General features: G+C 34.8%; 1 protein-coding gene across 8 annotated transcripts in view; it reads right to left on the bottom strand.

Annotated features, from left to right (window-relative positions):
- The window catches only part of NBEA (neurobeachin), a 636,767-nt gene that overhangs the window by 361,945 nt on the left and 250,735 nt on the right, over positions 1 to 24,087 (bottom strand). For all 8 annotated transcript variants that reach the window (XM_047756277.1, XM_047756280.1, XM_047756278.1 and 5 more), the window contains one exon: positions 23,452 to 23,579. In XM_047756277.1, coding sequence (XP_047612233.1) covers positions 23,452 to 23,579 — 128 coding nt within the window. The remainder of the gene's footprint in view (positions 1 to 23,451; positions 23,580 to 24,087) is intronic.

Raw genomic sequence — 24,087 nt, 5'->3', positions numbered from 1 at the left:
ATCGTTAACCAACAAAGCAAGGGCAGGGACCGAACCCGCAACCTCATGGTTCCTAGTCGGATTTGTTAACCACTGCACCATGATGGGAACTCCTAGAGGTTCTTTTATATACAACCTGGTAAATTCTATTATTGGGTACCAAGCAAAAGTAGTTCAAAAGCACTGATTCTTCATGGAGGGGCAATGTATACACAAAAGAAAACAGCTGAAACAAAGAAGCTACCTGGAAAATTAAACTGTAAAGGAGACACAGAGGGGAAAAGTTCTTTGGGAAAAATCCAAAAAGCAACAGTTCTATACATTGACTTAAGAATAGCTGAAACAGCAAAATCTCATTAGCTAACTAAATCTCACTAGCTAAAAAAAACTACACAATCTTGGTTTACATTATTATATAAGCAGAAAAATTAAAGGGGAATCATTAACCCACTGTCCTTTGCAATAATGGGATCAAAAATACTACATTCAGAAACTGCAATTTCTGAGGGACATAATGAAAGAGAGTCTTTCCATAGGAAAATATCAAGATGGTGTCAAGTGAGTTCTAGGAAATAGTTACAGGAAACCAAAAATGTTCACTTGGCAAATGAGAAGGTTTCTGGGGAAAGAGTTATTGCGGAAAGGGCTTCTCTTATCCAGGATCCACCTAAATTCTGACATCTCTACCTAATAAAGGCATCTGTAATGTGGAAACTACGTTTTGATACCTGAGAAGGACAGATCGGAGACTGATGGTCAAGGGTGACATGCCCTGGGCCTGACCTCAGTTTCTGAAACTAGAGACAAAACAACATCTCTGGTCAGCAGAGATCAGGGACCAGGAAAAAGTCTGCTTGTGTATGTCCTCTTCCGTTACAACGGTGTTAAAATACAATGCAGGTGCATATTATTAATTACCTGAAAATAGTAGCAAACCAGTTAGTTCATACATTGCTTTCTAAATATTTCAATACTAGGGATTATCCTGAGCTCTCAAAAGTAGGCAATTTCATTAGCATTACAATATTCTTTAATCCTGATCTAGTTTTTAATTAAATCAAAGAATCTCTCAACTGAACATCTGAAGGCATGGTTTTAGTATATAAACTAAGTATCTGTGTAAACAAGCTAAGATACTTGCCTTTCTTGATACTAAAAATCTTTGCTGGTAAATAATGGATTGATGATTTTGAAACTTTTTTTTTTTGGTACTAGACCCTAAAGTAATACATTTTACATTGTGATCTAGTATGTATAATTGAAACAAAGAGTTCACAAAACAGCTCTTCCTCTCACTGCGTGCAGATACTCTGCTCTAAGCCATGGTATGTGACTAAATGATATTGTACGGGAACGCTTTACTGATTATACCATATCATTCATGGGTCACAATCTACAGTCTGAATGTCAGTAGAGCTGGCTTGGCTCCTGTTTTTATACAGCCCACAAGCTAAGAATAGTTTTAACATTTTGAAATGATTGGGGGCCGGGGTGAAGAAAGAAAAATATTTCACGACAGTTGAAATGTATAAAATGATGAAATGTTGAATATTCAATATTCAAAGTTCATAGCCAAACGCATTCCTTTATATATTGTCTGCACCTACTTCCTCATCGCAATGGCAGCATTGAGAAGTTATGACAAAGACTGTGTGACTGCAAAGCCTAAAGTATGTACTGATTGGCTTTTTGTGGGAAAAGGCTGCTGACGTCTGCACTAAAGGACATGGAAGAGTTCTTCCTGGCTCGGATAGCCATCACTCCCAGTCCTTCCTTCATGGCTTACGTGGGCTAAAGTGGTACCAGCTGAATAGTTGCGTGATGAGTTGGAAAAATGCTACAGAAAAACATGGGTTCTTGGTCAGTTACTTAGGCGTCAGATTTCTATTTCATCTTATACATGAAAACAAGTGAATAATATGGCAGGTAGTACTTGGTAGTGGTATAAACATTAAAATCATTTACAGCCTTTGTCCTGTGAGTTCATAGGGCTTTAACCTGCAGCTCTTCAGTGTTTCCTTGTTAAGAGGGCCCAGTAAAGGAGGGTAGTTGTTTCGGCAGGGATTAGTTTTGAACATAAACCCATCTATGTCGCGCTGGTTTTGTATGTACACGTCAAATCTACAATGATAAAATAGGCACTATTTTTGGAGAAAATGAAGCTAGTGGCTTCTCCTTGCTTTTATATACTTTATCTGAGTTGAAATGACCCTTTGTCTTAAAAATCTTTTTTTTTTTTGTCTTTTGCACACACTAGTCTTTTACTTAAGAACTAGATTTATTCAACAAATTCTTACTTGTACTTTCTGCCTCCAGATTCTATTTAAATCTTGTACCCAACCGACAAGCTATATCTTAATATTTTGATTTTCTCTCTCCCTGTTCAAAATTCTTCCATGGACGACTCAGGGATCCAGTTTTGTTTTTGTTTTTTTCCTTTAGAACATATGTAATTGGCAAAGTTTTCAACAGTAGTCATATACAAACAAGCGTTCTTCTGGCCCTGGTGTCTTCACTTTCCTTACATTCTGGTTCCTCTGTCAGGTTTAGATCTGACCAGCATGCACCCAAGTTGTGTTTTGTGTGTGTTATACTCTTATTTTACAAAATTTTGTTTTAGGAATATAGTTGGGAATAAAGCAATGTTAGGACAAATATCAGCTTTATAGAATATAAACAAAACTTGGAGTATTGTGCTGAAATATATATTATTTAATGGACGATATTAAAAATTGGCTACTATCACCATCACTCATGAAATCCTGAGACAATGTTGTAATAAGGTAATCAGAGGATTTCTGCTTTTTTGCTTATTCAAATTAAATAAATTTCACCCTTATATTTTATCACTAAGACCAGTTCCTCAAATCTGCTTGACTACTGAAAACAATTTCATTTGGTCTACCATCTACTTACCCATTCACAATTGTTTTCAATGCTAGGTACCCTGGCAGGTCCTAGGCCTTTGCAGAGTTTAAAGTCTGGTGGGTGGTAGATGTGTTAGCAAGTAATTACACGAATATGGGTGGCCAATTATAGTTTTGATACAAGCTCTGAAGAAAGGTTATATATAACAATGGAACCTAACTTAATCAGGGATATCAGCTAAGTCTTTCCAGAGGAAGTTTATGATACAAGAATGTAAAGGAGTCAGGTAAATGTAGGTAAACGGAAAGCATTTCATGATCATTCAAAAATAATTCAATTATTGAAAGACTCTTCTGAATCCCTCATATTCTTCTATGACTAAAAATACACTGATTTCATTGAGTCCCCAACAGAAAATTCTGTTTTATCTAATATATATACATAGTAAGTATTGCTCAAATGCAAATAAGTAAGTATTGCTCAAATAAGTAAGTATTGCTCAAATGCAAATAAGTAAGTATTGCTCAAATAAGTAAGTATTGCTCAAATGCAAATAAGTAAGTATTGCTCAAATAAGTAAGTATTGCTCAAATGCAAATAAGTAAGTATTGTTCAAATGCAAATAAGGCTTTATATCTGTTGGCTCTATAACTAACTGAAATTAATGGATTGTATAAATAATTCACAAATTAGTTTCTGTTTCATTACCTAAATCCATCACTCTATCAACTGGCACACAGGACATGTATATGTGATAAATACACTGCCTCTGCCTTTCCAGCCCCATTCCCAGGTGCTGCTGCTCCATTTACTACAAAAGTCAATTGTTCATATGTCAGAATTTTGTCCATAATTAGTGGAGTTTTACACAGGTGTCTCCCATCCTTATATATTTCTGACACTCTGAGCTACAGAAGCTTTGGTTCTACTGTGACTGTTGAGAATGCATGCTTTCCATGGATCTATTCAAACAGAAGGAAAAAATAAGTAATACCCTCAGTTTTCTTTAAGTATATAATTTAACATTATAAAAAGAAAAGAATATGTATAACATATTTCATTCTCTAAAACAATCAAAATTCAATTTTTTAAAATGTGGAGTTACCTTGGAGCAACTTAAGGAAGGACAAAGAGCTGCCAGCTACTAAATTAACTCAAGATAAACACCGTAAACCAATTACATTTTATAACTATATTATATCCATAATAAGAATATAAAGTTTCTGGAAATGTCAACCCCTACGAGTGCTCAGAAGTATAGTTCCTCTTTTAAAATTTCCAATTCAGTTTTTCTTTCCCAATTATTTCTCAAATGTGCATAAACTTCTCAGAGGGTAAAAGAATAAAAGCCTATAGTAATTTCAAGCTTAGTTCCTAAAAGGTTGCATATAGTCTCATATGTGTAGCCATTATATCCAAATCAGTATGCAGGCAATTTTTCACAATGCAAAAATAAAATATTTTTGCCTTAATGTAAACTACATGTGTACCCTTCAAAAACAGACTTGTTATTCAGTGTTCTATGTTTCATGGAATACATGTCATTTATTGTATTTAGAGCATCCACATGTCCCAGTTTACCAAGATTACCCAGGCTCATGCCAGCATGGATATAATTCTAAATATTAGAATTATATATTTCTAATATATAATTTTCTCTTCTGAAATTGTTCTGGTTTGCATGAAAAATTATGTGAATAATTTAACTGTATTAGAACAAAACATAAAATTGTTCCCTTTTAAAATTACGTTATCATGGAATATACAAGTACTACACTCCTGGAGTTCCCGTTGTGGCGCAGTGGTTAACGAATCCGACTAGGAAGCATGAGGTTGCGGGTTCGGTCCCTGCCCTTGCTCAGTGGGTTAACGATCCAGCGTTGCCGTGAGCTGTGGTGAGGGTCGCAGATGCGGCTCGGATCCTGCATTGCTGTGGCTCTGGCATAGGCTGGCAGCTACAGCTCTGATTCGACCCCTAGCCTGGGAACCTCCATATGCCGCAGGAGCGGCCCAAGAAATAGCAAAACGACAAAAAAAAAAAAAAAAGTACTACACTCCACTATTTCATGAAACAAAAATATTTTCCAGTCACCCTATCAAGGTACATGATCCACTTTTTAGTAAGGGATACATTTATCTGCTACTGAGGACAAATTCTTCATATTCAGTTACTCCTGTAGCAGGTAGTTCAGATATGCCATCTGAGACTTTTAGATGGCCACAAATGATGTACTTTTTAACAAACCTTCTTTTTAAATCCAAGGTACAAAGATGATGCACTAAATTAAACTGTCATATCTTATTAGTGTCCTTTGATCTAGAACAGTTCACAGTTTTCTTATACTTCAAAACTTCCTATTTTTGGTATCCAGGCTGCTTGTCTCCCCCAAAATGTTCTACACATTTAAAAAATCTCCTCATGTTTAACTTCAGGCTATATATTTTTGACAAGAAATCTCCATTTCATGGTTTCCTCCTGGCTTAAATGCTGTCACTCCTATCTCCTGTGTCTGTGAAGAAGATGCATTCCTGTATGCTTCCGATTTCTCTCCTGGGAGAGTAGGAGATGATGTGTTACCTTTGACTATATTTCCAAGTGTATTACAGAACACTAAATATAGTGAATTAGCTATACCGGTATACTTCATATACTATATTAGGTAAATTCTGGTAAATAAGGTTCCTCTGACTTTTTATCAGTCCTTGATTTTAATCTTAGATTGTTAGAATATAGTTTCAGCTTAGCTAGTCAATGAATATATGATGAGTCATAACAATTTCAGTGAATGAAAAAATAATACTGGTTTGAGGATTTTACATTCTTTGCATTAATTGTCTTTATTAGCTAAAAAGAGATTTTCGTATTGAGATACTAAACTGTGCAGTTCGAAATGTTTTATTTATGATCAAAGAGTATGATTTCTACTTTTAGAAGGTATTGTTTTCATGTTAGATGTTACCTGTGATGGAAAAATCTTAGTCAGCATTGACATTTAGTAAACATTTGTGTTATTTTATGGACAATTTAATTTCTACTTATTTGTAAGGAAAAAAAGTAATTTGGTCAAGATGCTTAGAAATTATGTCTATATAAAAAGAGCTATGCTTTTGAACACAGGAGCAACTAACACTGAATAAGAACATCCTTGAAGACAAAGAGTAAATTTAAGATGTGTAAAATTCCATTTACATTTTCCTTAATTTGTGTATACTCTTATCTTTTTTCTTTTTTGTCTTTTTAGGGCCGCACCCGAAGCATATGGAAGTTCCCAGGCTAGGGGTCAAATCCAAGCTACAGCTGCCAGCCTGCGCCACAGCCTACGCCACAGCCACAGCAATGCAGGATCTGAGCCATGTCTGTGACCTACACCACAGCTCACGGCAATGCTGGATCCTTAACCCACTGAGCAAGGCCGGGGATCAAACATATGTCCTTATGGGATACCCGGTGGGTTCATTACCGCTGAGCCACAAGAGGAACTCCTATCTTATCAACTGTCTCTCAGGACACACATGTGCATGTGCCTTTTTCAAGGAAAGTTTTGTCTGGATATACGCCCAAGAGTGGGATTGCTGGCACATATTGTAGTTCTACATTTAGTTTTCTGAGATACCTCCACACAGTTTCCCATAGTAGTTGTACCAATTTGCATACCCACCAACAGCATAGGAGGGTACCCTTTGCTCCACACCCTCTCCAGCATTTGTTATTTGTTGACTTGTTAATGATGGCCATTAACATCATTTATGACAGGTGTGAGGTGGTACCTCAGAGTAGTTTTGATTTGCCCATCTCTAATGATTAGTGATATTGAGCATTTTTTCACTTGCTGTTGGCCGTCTGTATACCTTATTTGGACAAATGTCTATTCAAGCCTTTTGCCCATCTTCAACTGGGTTTTTTTTTCTTTTCTTTTCCTGTTGAGTTGTATAAGTTGTTTGTATATTTTAGACGTTAAGCCTATGTCAGTTGCATTGTTTGAAACTATTTTCTCACATCCCAGAGGTTGTCTTTTTGTTTTTTTATGCTTTCCTTTGCTGTGCAAAAGCTTGTCAGTTTGATTATGTCCCACTGGTTTATTTTTGCTTTTATTTCTGTTGCCTTAGGAGACTGACCTAAGAAAACATTTGTACAGTTGATGTCAGAGAATGTTTTGCCTATGTTCACTTTTAGGAGTTTGAGGGTGTCTTGTCTTACATTTAAGTCTTTAAGCCATTTTGAGTTTATTTTGGTGCATGGTGTGAGGGTGTGTTCCAATTTCATTGATTTACTTGCTTCTGTCCAGCTTTCCCAGCACCACCTGCTGAAAAGACTTTTTCTCATTTTATATTCTTGCCTCCTTTATCAAAGATTAATTGACTGTAGTTGTCTTGGCTTATTTCTGAGTTCTCTATTCTGTTCCATGGAAACAACTTAAATGTCTATCAACAGACAAATGGATTAAGAAGTTGTGATATATATGCACAATGGAATACTACTCTGCCATAAAAAAGAACAAAATAATGCCATTTACAGCTACATGGATGGAACTAGAGACTCTCATACTTAGTAAGACAGAAAGAGAAAGACAATACCATATGATATCACTTATAACTGGAATCTAATATACAGCACAAATGAACCTTTCCACAGAAAAGAAATGTATGGACTTGGGTACCAAAAGGGAGGGGGAGGTGGCGAGATGGACTGGATGTCTGGGGTTAAATAGATGCAAACTATCGCATTTGGAGTGGATAAGCGATGAGATCCTGCTGCCTAGAACAGAGAACTACATCCAGTCACTTGCAATGGAACATGATGGAGGATAGTGTGACACAAAGAATGTATGTGTGACTGGGTCACTTTGCTGTACAACACAAATTGATAGGACACTGTAAACTAACTCTAATAGAAAAAATAAAAATCATTAAAAAAATAATACAATTTGCTTTTACCAAAAACTAACTAACTAAATAATCTCCCCAAGTTCAGAAATCTCCCTACTCCCTTCCAAAGTGAGTTTCTCTATTTGGTCTGGGCCCTTCTTGATTCATGATGTCCTTTCTGTATTCTCTTATCCCTATCAAGCATCTTTGTTTCTACAGCTCTACTGTTCCCTCCCAACCCCCACCCTGTCTCCTAAAATGGATAGGTTTCTCCTCCATGAATAAAATTGTCGACAGCCACTTGAACCTCCATCAATTTTACTCTTCCGTTTCATTATCAAAATTTTCCAATGAGTGGTCTGTATGTTTAGTCAGTTTCTTTTCCAAACATTTTCTCATTTGGCAATCCTATATCTGTTTCCACTATTCTTCCGAAATGGCTCTAAGGGCACTTTTCATGAAATATAGTGGTCTGGTTGTAGTCTTCCTCCTCTTGACTTTTATATAATATTGACCACTTCCTTATAGTAACAGTAAATTTGCATCTCCTACTTTTAATACCTAAATTATTTTTCTATTTGATTTCAACTTTATTAAAAGACAGTTTACATAAAATACAATTTAACCATTTTAAATACATACTTTTTTGAGTTAGGACAAATTTATACATCCATTTAGCCACCAGCACAATCTGGTCCCCCAACAATTCCTTTGTGCCTATTCCTATTCAGCTGTCTCTGCGCCTCTAGCTCCAGACAACCCCTGTCCTGCATTCTACACCATAAAAAAGGTTTCTTCGATGGCAGTGTTTTATAAAAATGAAACCATACAATATGAATTTGTTTGAGTCAGGCTTTTCTTGCACAATGTTTCTGAAATCCACGCATTTTGTTAAGGGTGTCAGTAGGGTTTTGTGTTTTTTTTTGGTTTTTTTTTGGTTTATTGCTGAGCAATAATCATATGGATATACAAGCATTTATTTATCTACTCATTTTTTGATGTATAATATAGCTTTTTCCACTTTGTGGTTATTATGAATGTGGCTATGAACTTTTATATGTCTTTATGTGGACACATTTATGTTTACATTTTCCTTGAATAATAACTGCAGTGGAATTACTGGGTCAAATTTTAAGTGAATATCCATAAAACATCACCAAACTGTTTTTCAAAGTTGTACCATTCTATATTCCAACCCAGCAGTGCATGAGGTCTTTAGTATTTTCTACATACATGATAATTTCACCTGCAGTTAAAAACTGTTTTATTTCCTCCTCTCCAAACTGTATGTCTTTTATTTTTATTTGTCTTTGCACTAAGTATGACATTCATTTTCAGTTTTTCATAGTTAGCATTTTTAGGTTAAGTTTGCTCCTTTTGGGACCGATTTCCCATTTTCGGTTTTTTGCTGATACCACTTTTAGGTTAAGCTTTATCATGAATAGTTTTTAAATTTTAACAAATGCGTTTCCTACATCAATTAAAAATGAGGAAAATATTTCATAAACATCTATATATCCATATATTAAGTATTTCTTGCACTCTCTTTGAATGTACCTGAAATTCCAACTGGTATCATTAACCTGGTTGAAAAATTTCTTTTGATAGTTCTTATAATAGTACAACTGTGCTGGCAATGAATTTTATCATCTTTTGTTGTCTGAAAAAGTCTTCATTTCCTTTTCATTTCTGAAGAATATTTCCACTGGACAAAGAATTCCAGGTTGGAAGTCCTTTCCACCAACATTTGGAAGATGTTCCATTACTTTCTGATTTGCATAATTTCTGGTTAAAAGTTGATGATAATTTTATTTTTATAAATAACATTTTTTCTTCTGACAGGGGTTTAAAATTTAAATTATTATAGGTTAAAATTGACTTTATGGGTAAATTTCTATGAGACTTAACACACATATTGATTCATGTATACCATCATCCCAAGAAATCCCTTCTATTCCTTTAACAGTGACTCCCTCTCCACTCATAAACCCTGGCCACCACTGACTGGTTTTGAGAAGGTCTAAAAGGAAGGAAGGGAGGGAAAAAGGGAAAGGGGACGAGCCAGAAACATAATGTATATATAACCTGTGAGATAAGCTTTCCTTCCACTCAGTAACGTTGATGAGATTCATCCAAGTAGCAGGGTTTATCAATTGTATTTTCCTTTTATCTGCTGTTTGACTGCACCTGTTTATTCTTTTACTCACTGAAAGACATTTCAGTTTTTCCATCTTTTGGCTATTAAAAATAAAGCTGCTGTTAAGATTCATGTACAGGTTTTTGTGCAAAGGTAAGTTTTCATTTCTCTATGGAAATTACTAAGGAACGGTAGATTACTGGATCATATGGTAAGTGAATGTTTAACTAAATAAGAAACTTCCAAACCATTTTCTTCAGTGATTGACATTTTGCATTCTCAAAGCCATGGAGGAGATGCCAGTTGTTCCACATTGTCCCCAGCATTTGGTATTATTGGTGTTTTTAATGTTAACCTGTTCTCGTATATTTGTAGTGCTGAGTCATCATGGTTGTAATTTGCATCTACCTACTGGTCATGTCAGTAACACTGGTAACGTGTAATACTGGTTGTTGACACTGGTAATGCTGGTAACCTTTTTATGTGCTTGTTTGACATTCTAATGTGGCTTTTGGTGAAGTATCTATTCATGTCATTTTTAAGTGAATTGTTGGTTTGCTTAATGATGACTACATTTTGAAAATTTCTCTTGAAACACAGCTTCAAGTTTAACAGTTTAATTATGAACAGTTAAATTATGATGTTCCATGGAATTTTTTTCTTTGTGTAGATCCTGCTTGCTGTTAGTGGAATTTCTTGGATATTAGGATTTAGAGTTTTCAAATTATCTGGCTATTATTTCTTCAGAAAACAAACACACACACATATTGTCTTACTCTCCTTCTTGGACTGCAGTTCTGTGTATGTTAAATTGCTTGATTTATCTCATAGGCTCCCGTGGCTATGTTCCCTTTTTATTTATTTAGTCTCCCCCCCCCATTTCAATTTAAAGGCACCATTCTATATCTTCTAGTTCAATCCTATTGTCTTGATTAGTGTATAATAAGCCATTAAACCCATCAAATGAATTTTCCAGTTTAGTTACAATTAGAGGGCAAGTCCATATCCTGTTATTCTATTGCAACAAAAAGTGGAAACCATACTAAGGTGTTTTGTTTTGTTTTTGTTTTTGTTTTTATGGCCGCACCTGCGGCATATGGAAGTTCCTGGGCTAGGGGCTGAATTGGAGCAGCTGCTGGCCTAAGCCACAGCCACAGCCAAGCTAGATCTGAGTTGTGTCTGTGACCTATGCTGCAGCTTAAGTCAACACCACTAAATGAGGCCAGGGATCAAACCCGCATCCTCATGGACACTATGTCTGGTTCTTAACCTGCTGAGCCACAATTGGAACTCCTAGGTTTTTAATTTTAATTTTAATGTTTTACAATTTTTTAGCCATGCGCACAGCATGTGGAAATTCCTGGGCCAAGGATCAAACCCGCACCACAGCAACAACCCAAGAGACTGCAGTGACAATTGTGGATCCTTAACCTGCTGAGCCACAAGAGAACTCCCACATAAGTTTTCCAGAATTTTCTTTCAAAATATTATGTCACTGCCCCTTTTGCCCCATTCTTCTCAATATTCTATGCAGGACATACATTTAACCTAAATTACTAAAGAATTGCTCATCTTTACTAAGGACTCTCTTTTTGTTACTGCATGGGTTTTAATTTGATCTCATTTTTAAAAGCACAGAGAAGGCAAAACAGGATCTTATGCATTTAAAGTAAAATCCTTAAACATATACAGTAAACTATGTAATACTCAAACGCATTGTGATGTTCACGTTAGATGTTACTTTTTACAGGAAGGCCATCTGTCACAATTTGTAAAAGCTGAGACTGTCAGTATTGAGTCAAAAGATATGGCTAAACAATCAGGCATCCCTTTTCTATTTTCTTGATTCATATGAAAAACTGCTATTTGAAGACATCATTTCTAAAGAATTATTTTTTTTTGTTAAACTTATGCTATGATCTGTTCACATTCTGACAACCAAATAACTCAGGTATCTAAAAATCTGGAGTAGCTATTTGAAAATTGTAATGAGATCCTTTGGTAAAAAGTCATTTAACTATCATATTTGTAGTAATTTAGGTGATCATCTGTTTATATACCAACAAATACATCTAAAGAATAATTTAGAAAGATAAAAAAATTTAAATTACACTTGAAATTTTTACTTGAGTAAAAATGATTGATTATAAATTCCTAATTTTTTTGAGAGTTAACACAATATGTGAAGTATTTTTCCTCTAATGCAAAAATGTACTTATCATTTGCAAAAATCCAGAATGTAAAACAAACAGCACTGGTGCATGACTGTGAGATTTTTCTATAATGTTAGTGACCATTTTCTTGAAATAACATTACTAGTAACAACTCAAGGAACTAGGGACACACACGGCTGCTCAGGCAGAATTATGCAAAGAATGAATAATGGTTCTTAAAGTTAATGAAATTTATCAAAAGTGACAAAAATAGAAAAGGAAATGTTTTATGAAATCAATATAACTAAATCTTAAACAACATAAACACTGAATTGTGGTTAACTTAAAAATTATACTAGTCAAGCTTGATTCACAGCTAAAAAAAATGCAACTTATCTCTTAAAACAGTTCTCAAGGAGAACAGGTAACCAGAACACCATGTAATAAATAAAATAAAAGTGACTTCCTATTATCATTTATTAAGGACAAGCTTGAGAGTGATTAGTATAGGAAAAAAATGCTGATACTATATGGAACATTCAATCTCATGTAGAATAATAATCAGCAATTAAGTTAAAAAAGAACATTTTTATCAATAGTATCTAAATTTAATTCCTTTTGACGCCACCATAATCTCTTACTCTAGACTGGGATTGGCAAACTACAGCAAGATCCAGTTTGCAGTTTGCTTTTGTATGGCCAGTAAGGTATGAACGGATTTTACACTGTCAAAGGACTGTAAAAACAAAACACAAAAAACAAAAGAATGAATGACAAGAATGGTTTATTGGTCTACAAAGACCTTTAAAGAAAAGCTAGGTATGCCAAAGCCTAGCTCTAGAGTACTTCTGGATTTAAGATATACCCAGAGAGCAAAGAGAAGTGACGAATTCCTTAAAGTAAAAAATTTGCATCGTATGCAACTTTCACTAGAAATAAGAATATTAAGTATGGAGTTCCCATTGTGGTGCAGTGGAAATGAATCCGACTAGTATCCATGAGGATGTGGGTTCGATCCTTGGCCTTGCTCAGTGGGTCGGGGATCCGGTATTGCCGTGAAGTGTGGTGTAGGTCGCAGATGTGGCTCACATCCGGCACTGCTGTGGTGTAGGTCAGCAGCTATAGTAGCTCTGATTCAACCCCTAGCGTGGGAACTTCCATATGTCACGAGTGTGGCCCTAAAAAGCAAAAAAAAAAAAAGAATATTAAATATGAAAATCTGTAAAAGTTGCTTATAAATCAATTTTCTAAGATATAAAACATAAATACAGATAGAGCTTGTGTAAATTCCTGCATAAGGTAACTCATGTTAGAATAACTCACAATATATTAGATGAATAATAATTATTCATTCAAATATTAAAAAATGGAGTTTTCAATTTACATGATAAGACTTTAATTTTTAAAAATAATTCAGATCTCTGTAAAACACAGAGAAAACTGCTATTTATCCATCTAGCATTCAAAGGGTCAATAGCTCAATGGAATGTATAAAGTTGGAATATGTCACAGAGAGAACTACATTTTTTTTATTCTTTAAGAATGGGTTTGAAATGTGGTTAACCCATTTTGTAGAGCTTCTCCAAAGTGTTTTCTGCTGTTGTCAGATTATTCATCTATGCCTAGAGTAGAACTTACCTAAGTTTGCTTTCCAGTTCCTTCAGGTAAGGCCAGCAACTTGAGTGTTAAAAACTCAGTCTAACTTGTATAAAAACTGAAACTTTAACTACATGAAGTATTTTTTATTAATGTCTCAAATAGTCACTAAACATAAGCAGCTGTCATGTCCGCTGCTACTCATAATGGAATTTTAATAGAGATTATGGTAAAAAATTAGGTGATTACTGTACCATGGCATCTCTCAGAAGATGGTACATGCACATATATACAATATATATATTTTTTGTCTTTTGTCATTTTAGGGCCGCACCCGCAGCATATGGAGATTCCCAGCCTAGGGGTCCAATCAGAACTGTAGCCGCCAGACTATGCCACAGCCATAGTAATGCCAGATTCGAGCCATGTCTGTGACCTACACCACAGCTCACAGCAATGCCAGATCCTTAACACACTGAGCAAGGCCAGGGATCGAACCCACAACCTCATGTTTCCTAGTCGGATTCGTGTCCGCTGCACCACGACAGAAACTCCTACAATATTTTAAATATATTACAAGATAATATCAATAGTTGACAAGACAAAAACTGAAAAATCATAGCTATTAGTGTCAAAAATATTATATTTTTACATTAATAATCTTTAATGATAATTTGACTTATAGAATTCATTTCACAGATTCATTCTTATCTATCTGAAATTTGGGATATAAGAGTCTCAGGCACATATTTTCATGATGAGACATATTTTTTGTATCAATTTTGAATGTTTTAAAACAAAAGAATTTTAATTAAAAGTAGTATCTCAACATTTATGAGCAAAAGAGGTAATATAAAAATAGCTAATTAAACTGTCATTTTTTTGTCTTGGAAAAGTGATTTGTTATTTCTGATTTCAACAGGAGAAACACCTTAAACTATTACTTACACTAACAATGTTGTCAAAAATGAGGAATAAAAACTATAGAAATTAACATAGTTAAATATTTTTGAAGACTTTACAATATAATTTTGTTTAAGAGTTTTATAATAAAAAAATTTACCCCTGAAGATTCTGGTTAAAATTGAAACAAATATCAACCAAAGATTCTTATATAGGGGTAAAGTTTTTTTAAAAGTTTGAAAACAATTTTACCCCTATTTAAAAACTATCTGAAGAAAGTCACCTGCCCCAGTCTTTATGAAGTGCCTTCCTGGAGGAGACCTTCAGTAATTAGCAAGGCTTAAAGGCTCATGGTCCTCTCAAACCTTTTCCCATAATCCCATAATATGTCCAATTAAAGACCAATTTCCTGCCTGTAACACTACAGGTATTTTCCTATATTTTCTTTTTCTATAACATTTGAAATTTTGCTTTTTCAACCATCATAGTAGTGAGGTTCTGTGTATTTAATAAGGTAGGAGTTCCATTTCTTTCTTTTTTAATTAGCAATATGATATCCAGTTGGTCTAAGTGTGTTTATTGCATCATTTCTCTCTTTCTGCCTGCCAATATGTCACATAATGTTACCACGTGTGCGTGGTATCTGGGTCTGGATATTTATTCTAACATAGTAATTCATCTCTGGGCCATTATCACACTTTTAAAATTATAATGGATTGTCCATCTTCAAAATTATCTTGGTTATTTCAACCTTTCATTCAATTTTAGAAATTTAAGAAGTCTTCAAATTATCAAAAATAACCTGAGTTTTTTTGAAATTAAAATTTTAATGAAATTAATAGATTATCATCTTCCTATCACCAACATGATACAATTCACTACTATTTATGCTTTTAATGTCACTAAAATTTTATAACTGTCTCCATAAAGAACTTAAAAATATTTTTATAAAATATAACACAGGTAAGTAAAATGCATATATATGTTAATGAGTTATTATTAAGTGAACACCCTTGCAACCACTGTACAGCTGAAGAGAGAACTGCCAAATATCCCAGGAGCCCTCCACTTGTCCTATCTTAATCACAACCTTCTTGGTACTTGTAGAAAAACATTATCTGAATTCTGTGATAATCACTTAGAATTTATTTAAAATTTATCACCTAAATGATAGGGTTCTATCTATGAACAACTTAATTTTACTTTCTTAAAAATGATATCTTTAAAGCCCTTTAAGCTGTAGTTTCCCCAGTATATCTCTTTCTTTCCCATATAATTTATTTTGAAGAAACCAAGACATTTGTACTGCAGAATTTCTACCGGTGTTAATTTTGATGATGTAATTTCCATGGTATAATTTAATAGGTTGGGTATACAGGCTCAATCAGTATCAGCTTAATTTTATTTATTCCTTCATTCATTCATTTGGACACTCAGTCAGTCTCAGTGGTTGACAGTGTTTTCTCCATCTGGTTGCCTAGGTGTCTCTGCAATGTCAGCAGCAATTGATGCCATCTATTAATTCCTTAAAGGATGCTTAATATCAATGATATAACTCAAATATCCCTCTACTACTTATCAGATATGTTTACATTTCTATAAAGAGAAAACTTCCCCTCCTTAGTGACTTGATAACACAAATGACAGAATTAATAGAGAAATGACAGGATAAATCTTTTCCTGTATTGACTGGTTTTCAAAATTACGAGTTGCCTCCCTAGTCTCGAAATTCAAACAAATCATTTAAAAAAGTATTCTTACAACTCATGGATTTAAACACTTTGTGCGTTATAATGCGTTGCAGTTAGTTTACTTGCTGATGCTCAAAATACCCCATCTTTGGCCAATAAGAGCATCTTCAGGTCCCTGAGTCCTTTTGACAGTATTTGCCACCTGCCTTGGTTCTGGGAAGTGTTGCAGGCAAATCATGAACACTTCCTCCCTTAGCCTTGGAATCACCCTTTTCTCCAAGAATCTCTGACTTCTCTCAATCTGGACTCTAGGTGTGCTCACTGCTACTGACTACCTGGTCGTTGTTTCTCGGCAAAACAGAAGACAGAGCTAGAGTATGCACATGAATACTCAGTTACTTCTCCAAATATATACCTATGTTTGATAGTCATCATGAGTGGTGACGTCTCTCTGTCTGATGTCCTATGGTGACATCGGATGAGATGCTGACATCTCTCCAGTCAGTTTGATTACCTGATATCTATTCTACAGTAGATGCCTCAGGAGAGATTCATAAGACTAATATTCCCTGAGTTTTGGCATGTTAACAGTTTATCTGTAGTTTCTAGATATGAAAGCCAATTTGGCTGATATTTTCATTCTTGAGTATTTTCAATACCCTATCATATTTTCTTCTGTCAAAAAGTATAATGATCTGATTCTCTTTCTCTTCTACGTTAGTCTGTATTTTTATCTAGATGTCTTAAATGTCTTTTTCTTTTTCTCCGAAGTCTATTAATTTTGCTAATATATGTCTCAGTGTTGGTCATCTGGGTAATTTCTCAGATATTTGGTGTGCCTTTTAATTCCATTTTTAAACTATTTTTTTAATTCTAAGAGTTTCTTTGAATTACTGATTCTATTATTTTTTTTGTTCGTTTTGGTTTTCTTCTTTTGGAAACTCATGTGAATTTTGAATATTCTAAATTTGCCCCTTTCATGCTTATCTTTTCTCATCTCTATTTTTTATATTTATAATTTCTTCTCTTTTTACTTTATCTTACAGCTTTATGTAATGAGTTTACCTGTTTCTTCTAAATTTAGACATTTAAAAAATTCTTCCCTTTGTTTCCAATTCTTTCCTAAGTCCTATCACTACATGAGTGAAGTTCTCTACATTCTGATACAAATAATTTTATATCCGATATTATTTCCCAATTTCTTCAGCTCATTTAAAAACTTTTCATCTTTTTATCCGGTTTGCATTCTTGTCTTCATGATTTGAAGGGGTGTTTTTCTACTTACTCTCGTTTTTCTTTCTGTAAAATATGGGATTTTATCCTTTTGTTGGTTATTATTTTATGTTAAAGTAGTTTATCTGAACTTTTAAATAATTTTACATAGCTATTTTTGTCTCTCTTTCTTCAGATTCTAGGGATCCCGCTTCTGTTTGTTTTCATGTTGTTAACAGATTACAAAAATAAAACAGGTTCATGAGATCATTACCTCCATCTTACCCAGTTTTATGTGGACTTTGCCTCTCTCGCTCTCTATTGCTCAATTTGGATTCTATAGATAGTAGTTTCTCCTCAATATGGGAAGACAACTCTAGTTGGTCAATTTCTCACGGAGCTTAGATGGCTCGAGCCCCTTCTAACCTTACCGTGGAAGCCCTGGACTCATCTGCTCTAGTGTATGAAAGCCCTCCCTGTTCTAGCTGCTGTTTGCAGACTGGCCCTCTGAGCTTTCCGGTCAATACTTGTAGACTATGCTCCTCAGATATTCTCTCGCTTCCTGCAATCTTTCCAGGCATCTGCTGATGCACGTGTGTCTCGTAACTATAGCTGGATTATTCCTACCCAGCCACATTTTGCAGTTCAACGGGATATACTGTCACCTAGTTTTGCTGTAAATGTGTATTTGTTGTTTTGTAGTTAGTGTTTCATCATCTGTTGTTCTGTTTTTTGTGGGGGAATTCAGGGATACTTTAAAACTATGCCCCCATTGCTGTTTACCCTGAATCTGTGATGTATATACTTTTCTGTACTGTAATTTTAAAATAACTTCTGAAATTACATTTTACTTTATAAGTCTAAATTGAAATAAACATACTCAATTTTTTCTAGTTATGTGGCCATACTGTTAGTATGAATAATCCAGGGTGATACAGGCTTCTTGACTGGGCTCACTTTTTTTTTTTTTGTAATAACATTTATTTGATGATCTCTTTTGGTGGAGGTGGGAACTGCATGATATATTTACATACTTAGAAAAATGCTAGTCTTGGAACCTATAAATATTCATAGGTATTATACAATTTTAATAAAGTATTTATTACTGTCATAAAAGTACAGTAGACATTTCAGTGACATTTCTTACACTGGTTACCATCCCTAAGATGTTTCAACTTAAATGAAGCTTCTAAATGAGGCAGCCTGTGTATCATATCCAACCTTGCCCTTCCCACCCATCCCAATCTTAACTGCTCGTAGCAGGGACAGACCCCTAACCTAAGGAGAAGCCATTCAAATTCTCTTGTGATAGGTAGTGACTATAGTAATATGATAAAAGAATTTATATTCAAGCACATTTGGAGTCAAGGATGGGATGCTATGCTGGCCCATGTTCTGATGACTAAGAAGGTGAAACTCGTTTGGGAGAGAAGTGAAAAAACTGAATTCATATACAGAGAGAGAAGCAAAGATAGGAAGATGTGAAGTTGCTCTGAGAGGCAAAGGGAGTAGCCTTGGTTACTGACTGTTTTCTCATATTTTCAGGCTGCCCCAATCTAAATCTATTTCCTTTCCTTTCTCTGGATGCTTAGGAAACTGTATGCTGTATCCCTATCATAATTAAGTTATCTTTAAAATTCTTTTGAGTACTCAACCAAACTTAAATAATGTTCACAGAATATAACAGTGATTTTCAGGGTCACTCTGTGCTGTGGTGGAACAAGATAAAGGACACTAGGCTAACACATACAAACACACAAAACTCCCCCGACCCTCACACACACACACACACACACACACACACACACACACACTTAAACATCTTCTCTTCCAATTAACTTGGGTGACCATTGCTTCTTTATACTATGGCAACCCTAGCCCACAGTAGCTCTAAGAACTCGGGAATAAAAATTACCAAGATTTAACCCAGTTTCTGCCAGTTAGCACTCAGTCTACAGCCGGACCTTCTTCCTTATATATGCAGTCTAAAATAGGCTCCTCTCAGCTCTTTAAGAGATGCACCATCGTTTCTCTGAAGTACATTCTCTAATGCTGCTTAAGCTAAATAAACATAACAAATTCAGACCAGAGGTTGTTTTATCACCTTGGGCTGATAGATTCTGATACTTGCATACATACTTACTCTAACTTGTACACATCAGTTTGCAAGCTGAAGAGCTAGAATTTTCTTAGAGAAAGTTCACGAAGCTCCAAAAAAACTACTATCTTAAAAATCCTTAATTATTGCCAAGAGAAACTCATGCATGTGCCCACATATTTAAGCATGAGAACATGACAGGGTATGTATTTCCACAGCCGGGGTGGAGAGCATGAATGGACCTTCATGCATGATTGGTCAATACAAGGAATGCTCACCTCAGAACACAAAATTTAAAAAAAAATTTTTTTTCTTCCTTTTTCTTTTTCTCCTTCCTTCCTTCCTTCCAGGACTGCACCCAAAGCATACAGAAGTTCCCAAGCTAGGGGTTGAATTGGAACTACAGCTGCCAGCCTACGCACACAGCCACAGCAACGCAGAATCTGCGCCTCATCTTCAACCTACACCACAGCTCATGGGAACGCCAGATCCTTTAACCCACTAAGCAAGACCAGGGATCAAACCCGCATCCTCATGGATACCAGCTGGACTCCTAACCCACTGAGAATGGGAATTCGAACACAAAATGGGAACTCGAACACAAAATTTTTATCTATCTTTCCTTATTTTCAAAATTTACCTCTACCAAACATTATCAGTAACACAAACAATGTTCCATTTCAGTACAAGGAAGAAAATACTATTGCATGCCAGAATCTAAGCTAGGCAATGTTAATAGAAAGGATAAAATACTTCCAATTTACAAGTGAGAATAATTTTATTAATAATAATATAGAAATAAAATGGCACAAGAGCACAGAAAAGAAGGTATTAATTCAGCAGGACTTTGGGCAGGACTCCAAGGATGAGAATAATTTGGGGGAGAAAAAAAAAGGAAAAAGACCCAGTGCAGAAGGAAGAGTTGTACAAAAACAAAGAAATGTGACAGTGTGTAACTTATCACATGTTAATGGAGTGTCTTCTACAGCAAGAGGGTGGAGACTAGATGAGTCTGAAAAAGACAGTTATGACTAAATTGTGAGGGATTCTGAATTTTGTGCTGGTAAAGAGCAGAGCTTTCTAGATTTTTAAAATTGTACATGGCCTAGCCAAAAATTTGGAGGACCATATTTTAAGGCTGTCAACTTTCTATTTTTCCAAGTATTGCATTTAAAAACAAAACTTAAAATATAAAAATCTACTATTTGCTATCACCATCTCATTAAGAAAAACCATTTTAACACAAAAAGAAGGGTATCAGCATAGTTTTGAAAACGGATCTATTAAAATTCTTTGGATGCAGAAAAGTGAAAAAATAAAATTTTATTCTGCCAAGGGAACACAAAGTGAACTTTCAATACATAACTTGTTCTAATGTTTCATTTTTAGCACCAGTCACCATTTAAAAAATCTAAGAGTAATATTCTGAATACTCTTTCAACTCAGTTCAGAGTCTCTGAGGTAAATTTAGAGAAACACAAGGAGAACAGCTCTCAATTACCAGGCTATTTCTCCTACCTTTGCTCTGTAGTGCTGGGAAGAAATAAGAAACAGTCTAGATGTCTGGCCACAGAAAATTCTGGAAAAGGGGCTGCATATATGTAGTTCTGACTGCCCAACATAGAGCAGTTAAAAAGTCATCTCTCAGTAATTCCTTAGAACCCAAAATTGTCACAAACTATCATTGAGGAACCAATAATGTGAGTCTCATAACTTTGAATAATTCCTTCTTTGCTTTGGCTGCTGGAAAACTTCTAAATTTGTGTCCCAGTTTTAGTAAGAGTTACAGAATCCAATGGACGTGGAGAAGAGACTTGTGGCTGCCTGATGGGAGGGGGAGGGAGTGGGAGGGATCGGGAGCTTGGGCTTATCAGACACAACTTAGAATAGATGTACAAGGAGATCCTGCTGAATAGCATTGAGAACTTTGTCTAGATACTCATGTTGCAACAGAAGAAAGGCTGGGGGGAAAATGTAATTGTAATGTATACATGTAAGGATAACCTGACCCCCTTGCTGTACAGTGGGAAAAAAATAATAATAAATAATTTAAAAAAATAAAAAAATAAATACAGGCAAAAACGTGGATAATTATCATAGATGAATCACACACACACACACACACACACACAAAAAAGAGTTACAGAATCCATCACTAACGTTAACTACATTAGTAACTTTATTCCATGTTTATTTCAGCATGTCTTTATCCACTACTTACTAATTTTTTCTATAAATTTGTCAAATTATTTTTGGAAAAGATATACATAAATTCAGAAAAAGTAAGACTGTTTTGAATGAGGAAACATGAGATTTAAATAAATGTTTATTAATTGGGTTGTGATGACTGTTGTACAACTATAAATGTAATAAAATTCCTTGAGTAATAAAAAAATAATGTTTAGTGAATTTTTTTTTCTTTTCTTTTGGCCATGCCCGCAGCATGTGGAAGTTTCTGGGCCCGGGATAAAACCCCAGCCACAGCAGTAACACTGTTAAGTCCTTAACCCCTAGGCCACCAGAAAACTCCTTGGATTTCTTTCTTATTAGAAAGATAACATGTGTTATAGGCTCACTGCACTAACCATTTTCTTGTCCTAGGACGCTCTTCTAATAATCTGCGCAGCTCACCAACTTCAAGTCTTTGTTGAGATGTAGCATTTAGCTTATTTAAAATTAATCACCCTCTTTAAAACCGAAGTTCACCCTGCCATTTCTATAATCCTGATCCCCTGTGTTGTACTTATCATTTTACATAGCACTTACCATCTTCTAATATGCTATATAACTTATTTGTTTTGCTTAATGTTTATTTACGGTCTCTCTTTGATAGAATATAAGTTTCCTAAGGAAGGAATCTCTGTTATTTACTAATATATCCCAAGCATCTAAGATAGCACTTGGCCTAGAGCAAGAATATAGTATTAAAAAAAAGTGACTATCCCACCTTGTGTCACTGTTCTAAGAACTTTATATGCATTATATAATTTAATACTCACAAGAACCCTGGGAGGGAAGTGTTAGCATTGACTACATCTTATAGAAAGAAGAGAAGCTTCAAAATTGCTTAGTGACTCACAAAGGTCAGAGAGCTAAGAAAATAATGAAATAAGGATTTAAATTTAGATTATTAACTATTTTTGTCTTATTGTCTCCCCTAATACAAACAGATTGTATAAAAGCAGTTGAGACAATGCTAGAATAGGCACAGGAAAACTTCTATAGTAAATAAGAATTGAAAAGAAAAAAAAAATATATATACATATGCTAAATACAATGAATGGTACCCAAAACCACTATTCATTTACAGGATCATCTAGATATTTATCACCCCTTTCTGAAGCTTATGAATATTTATAAAATAAAACTTCTTTTTAAAGAAATAAGGCCCATATTTTCAAAGCTCCTAATACAAGTGCATATATTAAATCTTCCCAACAATTATTTTATCTTCTTTGTCTCTTCACTCCATTTAAGCTGCTCTTGAGTAGAAGATAACAGCTTCATTGATTACCAGTTAAGAATTTCTTTACATTTTCTCAGCTAAGGATTTTCATATTACATATGCTATGTGTGAATAAGAAAAGTGAATTAAAGAAGCATGACTTTTAGAGTTAGAAGGAAATTTTAGAGATAATTGCTTAGTAAACAAGCCACCCTAATGAAGAATATATAGCAGCCCTAACAGATTGGGATTATAAGGGCCAGTGCCTCCCATTCCAACACTTTTTCAAAGTTCTTTATTCTTTTATTAGCATTGACTGTGCCCACATGCTATTTTTCTTTTAATGAATAAGGAGAAAGCACATACGAGTATCTTACTAGTATTTATGGAATCAATGTCTTTGTATTCTTTTAGTAATAAATATTCCTCTAGTAGCACAAAGTATGCCATGATTAATAGATACATTATAGTAAACTAAAATAATTATAATAGAGAAATCATACCTTCTATCAATAGCTCTTGTCCATGACTGCCAAGAAGTGTACGAGATAGGAATGGGGCAAAGTCTACAAAAATTTCACGAAGAAGAGGAGCAACTTTTTCTAAAGCTCTTTCAAGTTTTGCAGTGATGCTGTTGAAATTAAGACATAAAGACTATTAAATATGGTTCAATATAAAAAGTTAAATAAACCTTGCTTCTATATCAAAACCTTTAAAAACCATACAAGTCCAATTCTAACCCACTGAATTAACAGCTTCATGTAGATGGGACACTACAGTTTCATGTAAGTCATAAGGCTACTCAAAAGACTGCACTAAATTAGAATAATTATACTGAAAAAGGAATCAGGATCTTGTCATCCTCAAGGGCCACAGATTCAGTCCACAACTCTAGGAGCTTCAAGAAAAGAAGTTCTTGTGTATCTTCTTTGTCTATCCTTCTACTCACCAAAGAAAACTGGTTCCAATACCTACTACATGGGTCGCTGTGCAAATTACAAAGAATCAGCTCTTGCTCTCAAGACTTCTCTGAAAATTACCTGAAAAGCCGGGTGAATAAGGGAACACCTGGAATTCTGTATGATACAGTTGAACTGTTTTGCCAAGGTAGGTAGTTTCTATTTCATAAGCCCATTTAC

Source organism: Phacochoerus africanus, chromosome 13 (assembly GCF_016906955.1).
Source record: "Phacochoerus africanus isolate WHEZ1 chromosome 13, ROS_Pafr_v1, whole genome shotgun sequence".
NCBI lineage: Eukaryota > Metazoa > Chordata > Mammalia > Artiodactyla > Suidae > Phacochoerus > Phacochoerus africanus.
This window is presented reverse-complemented; position numbering and strand designations above follow the sequence as displayed.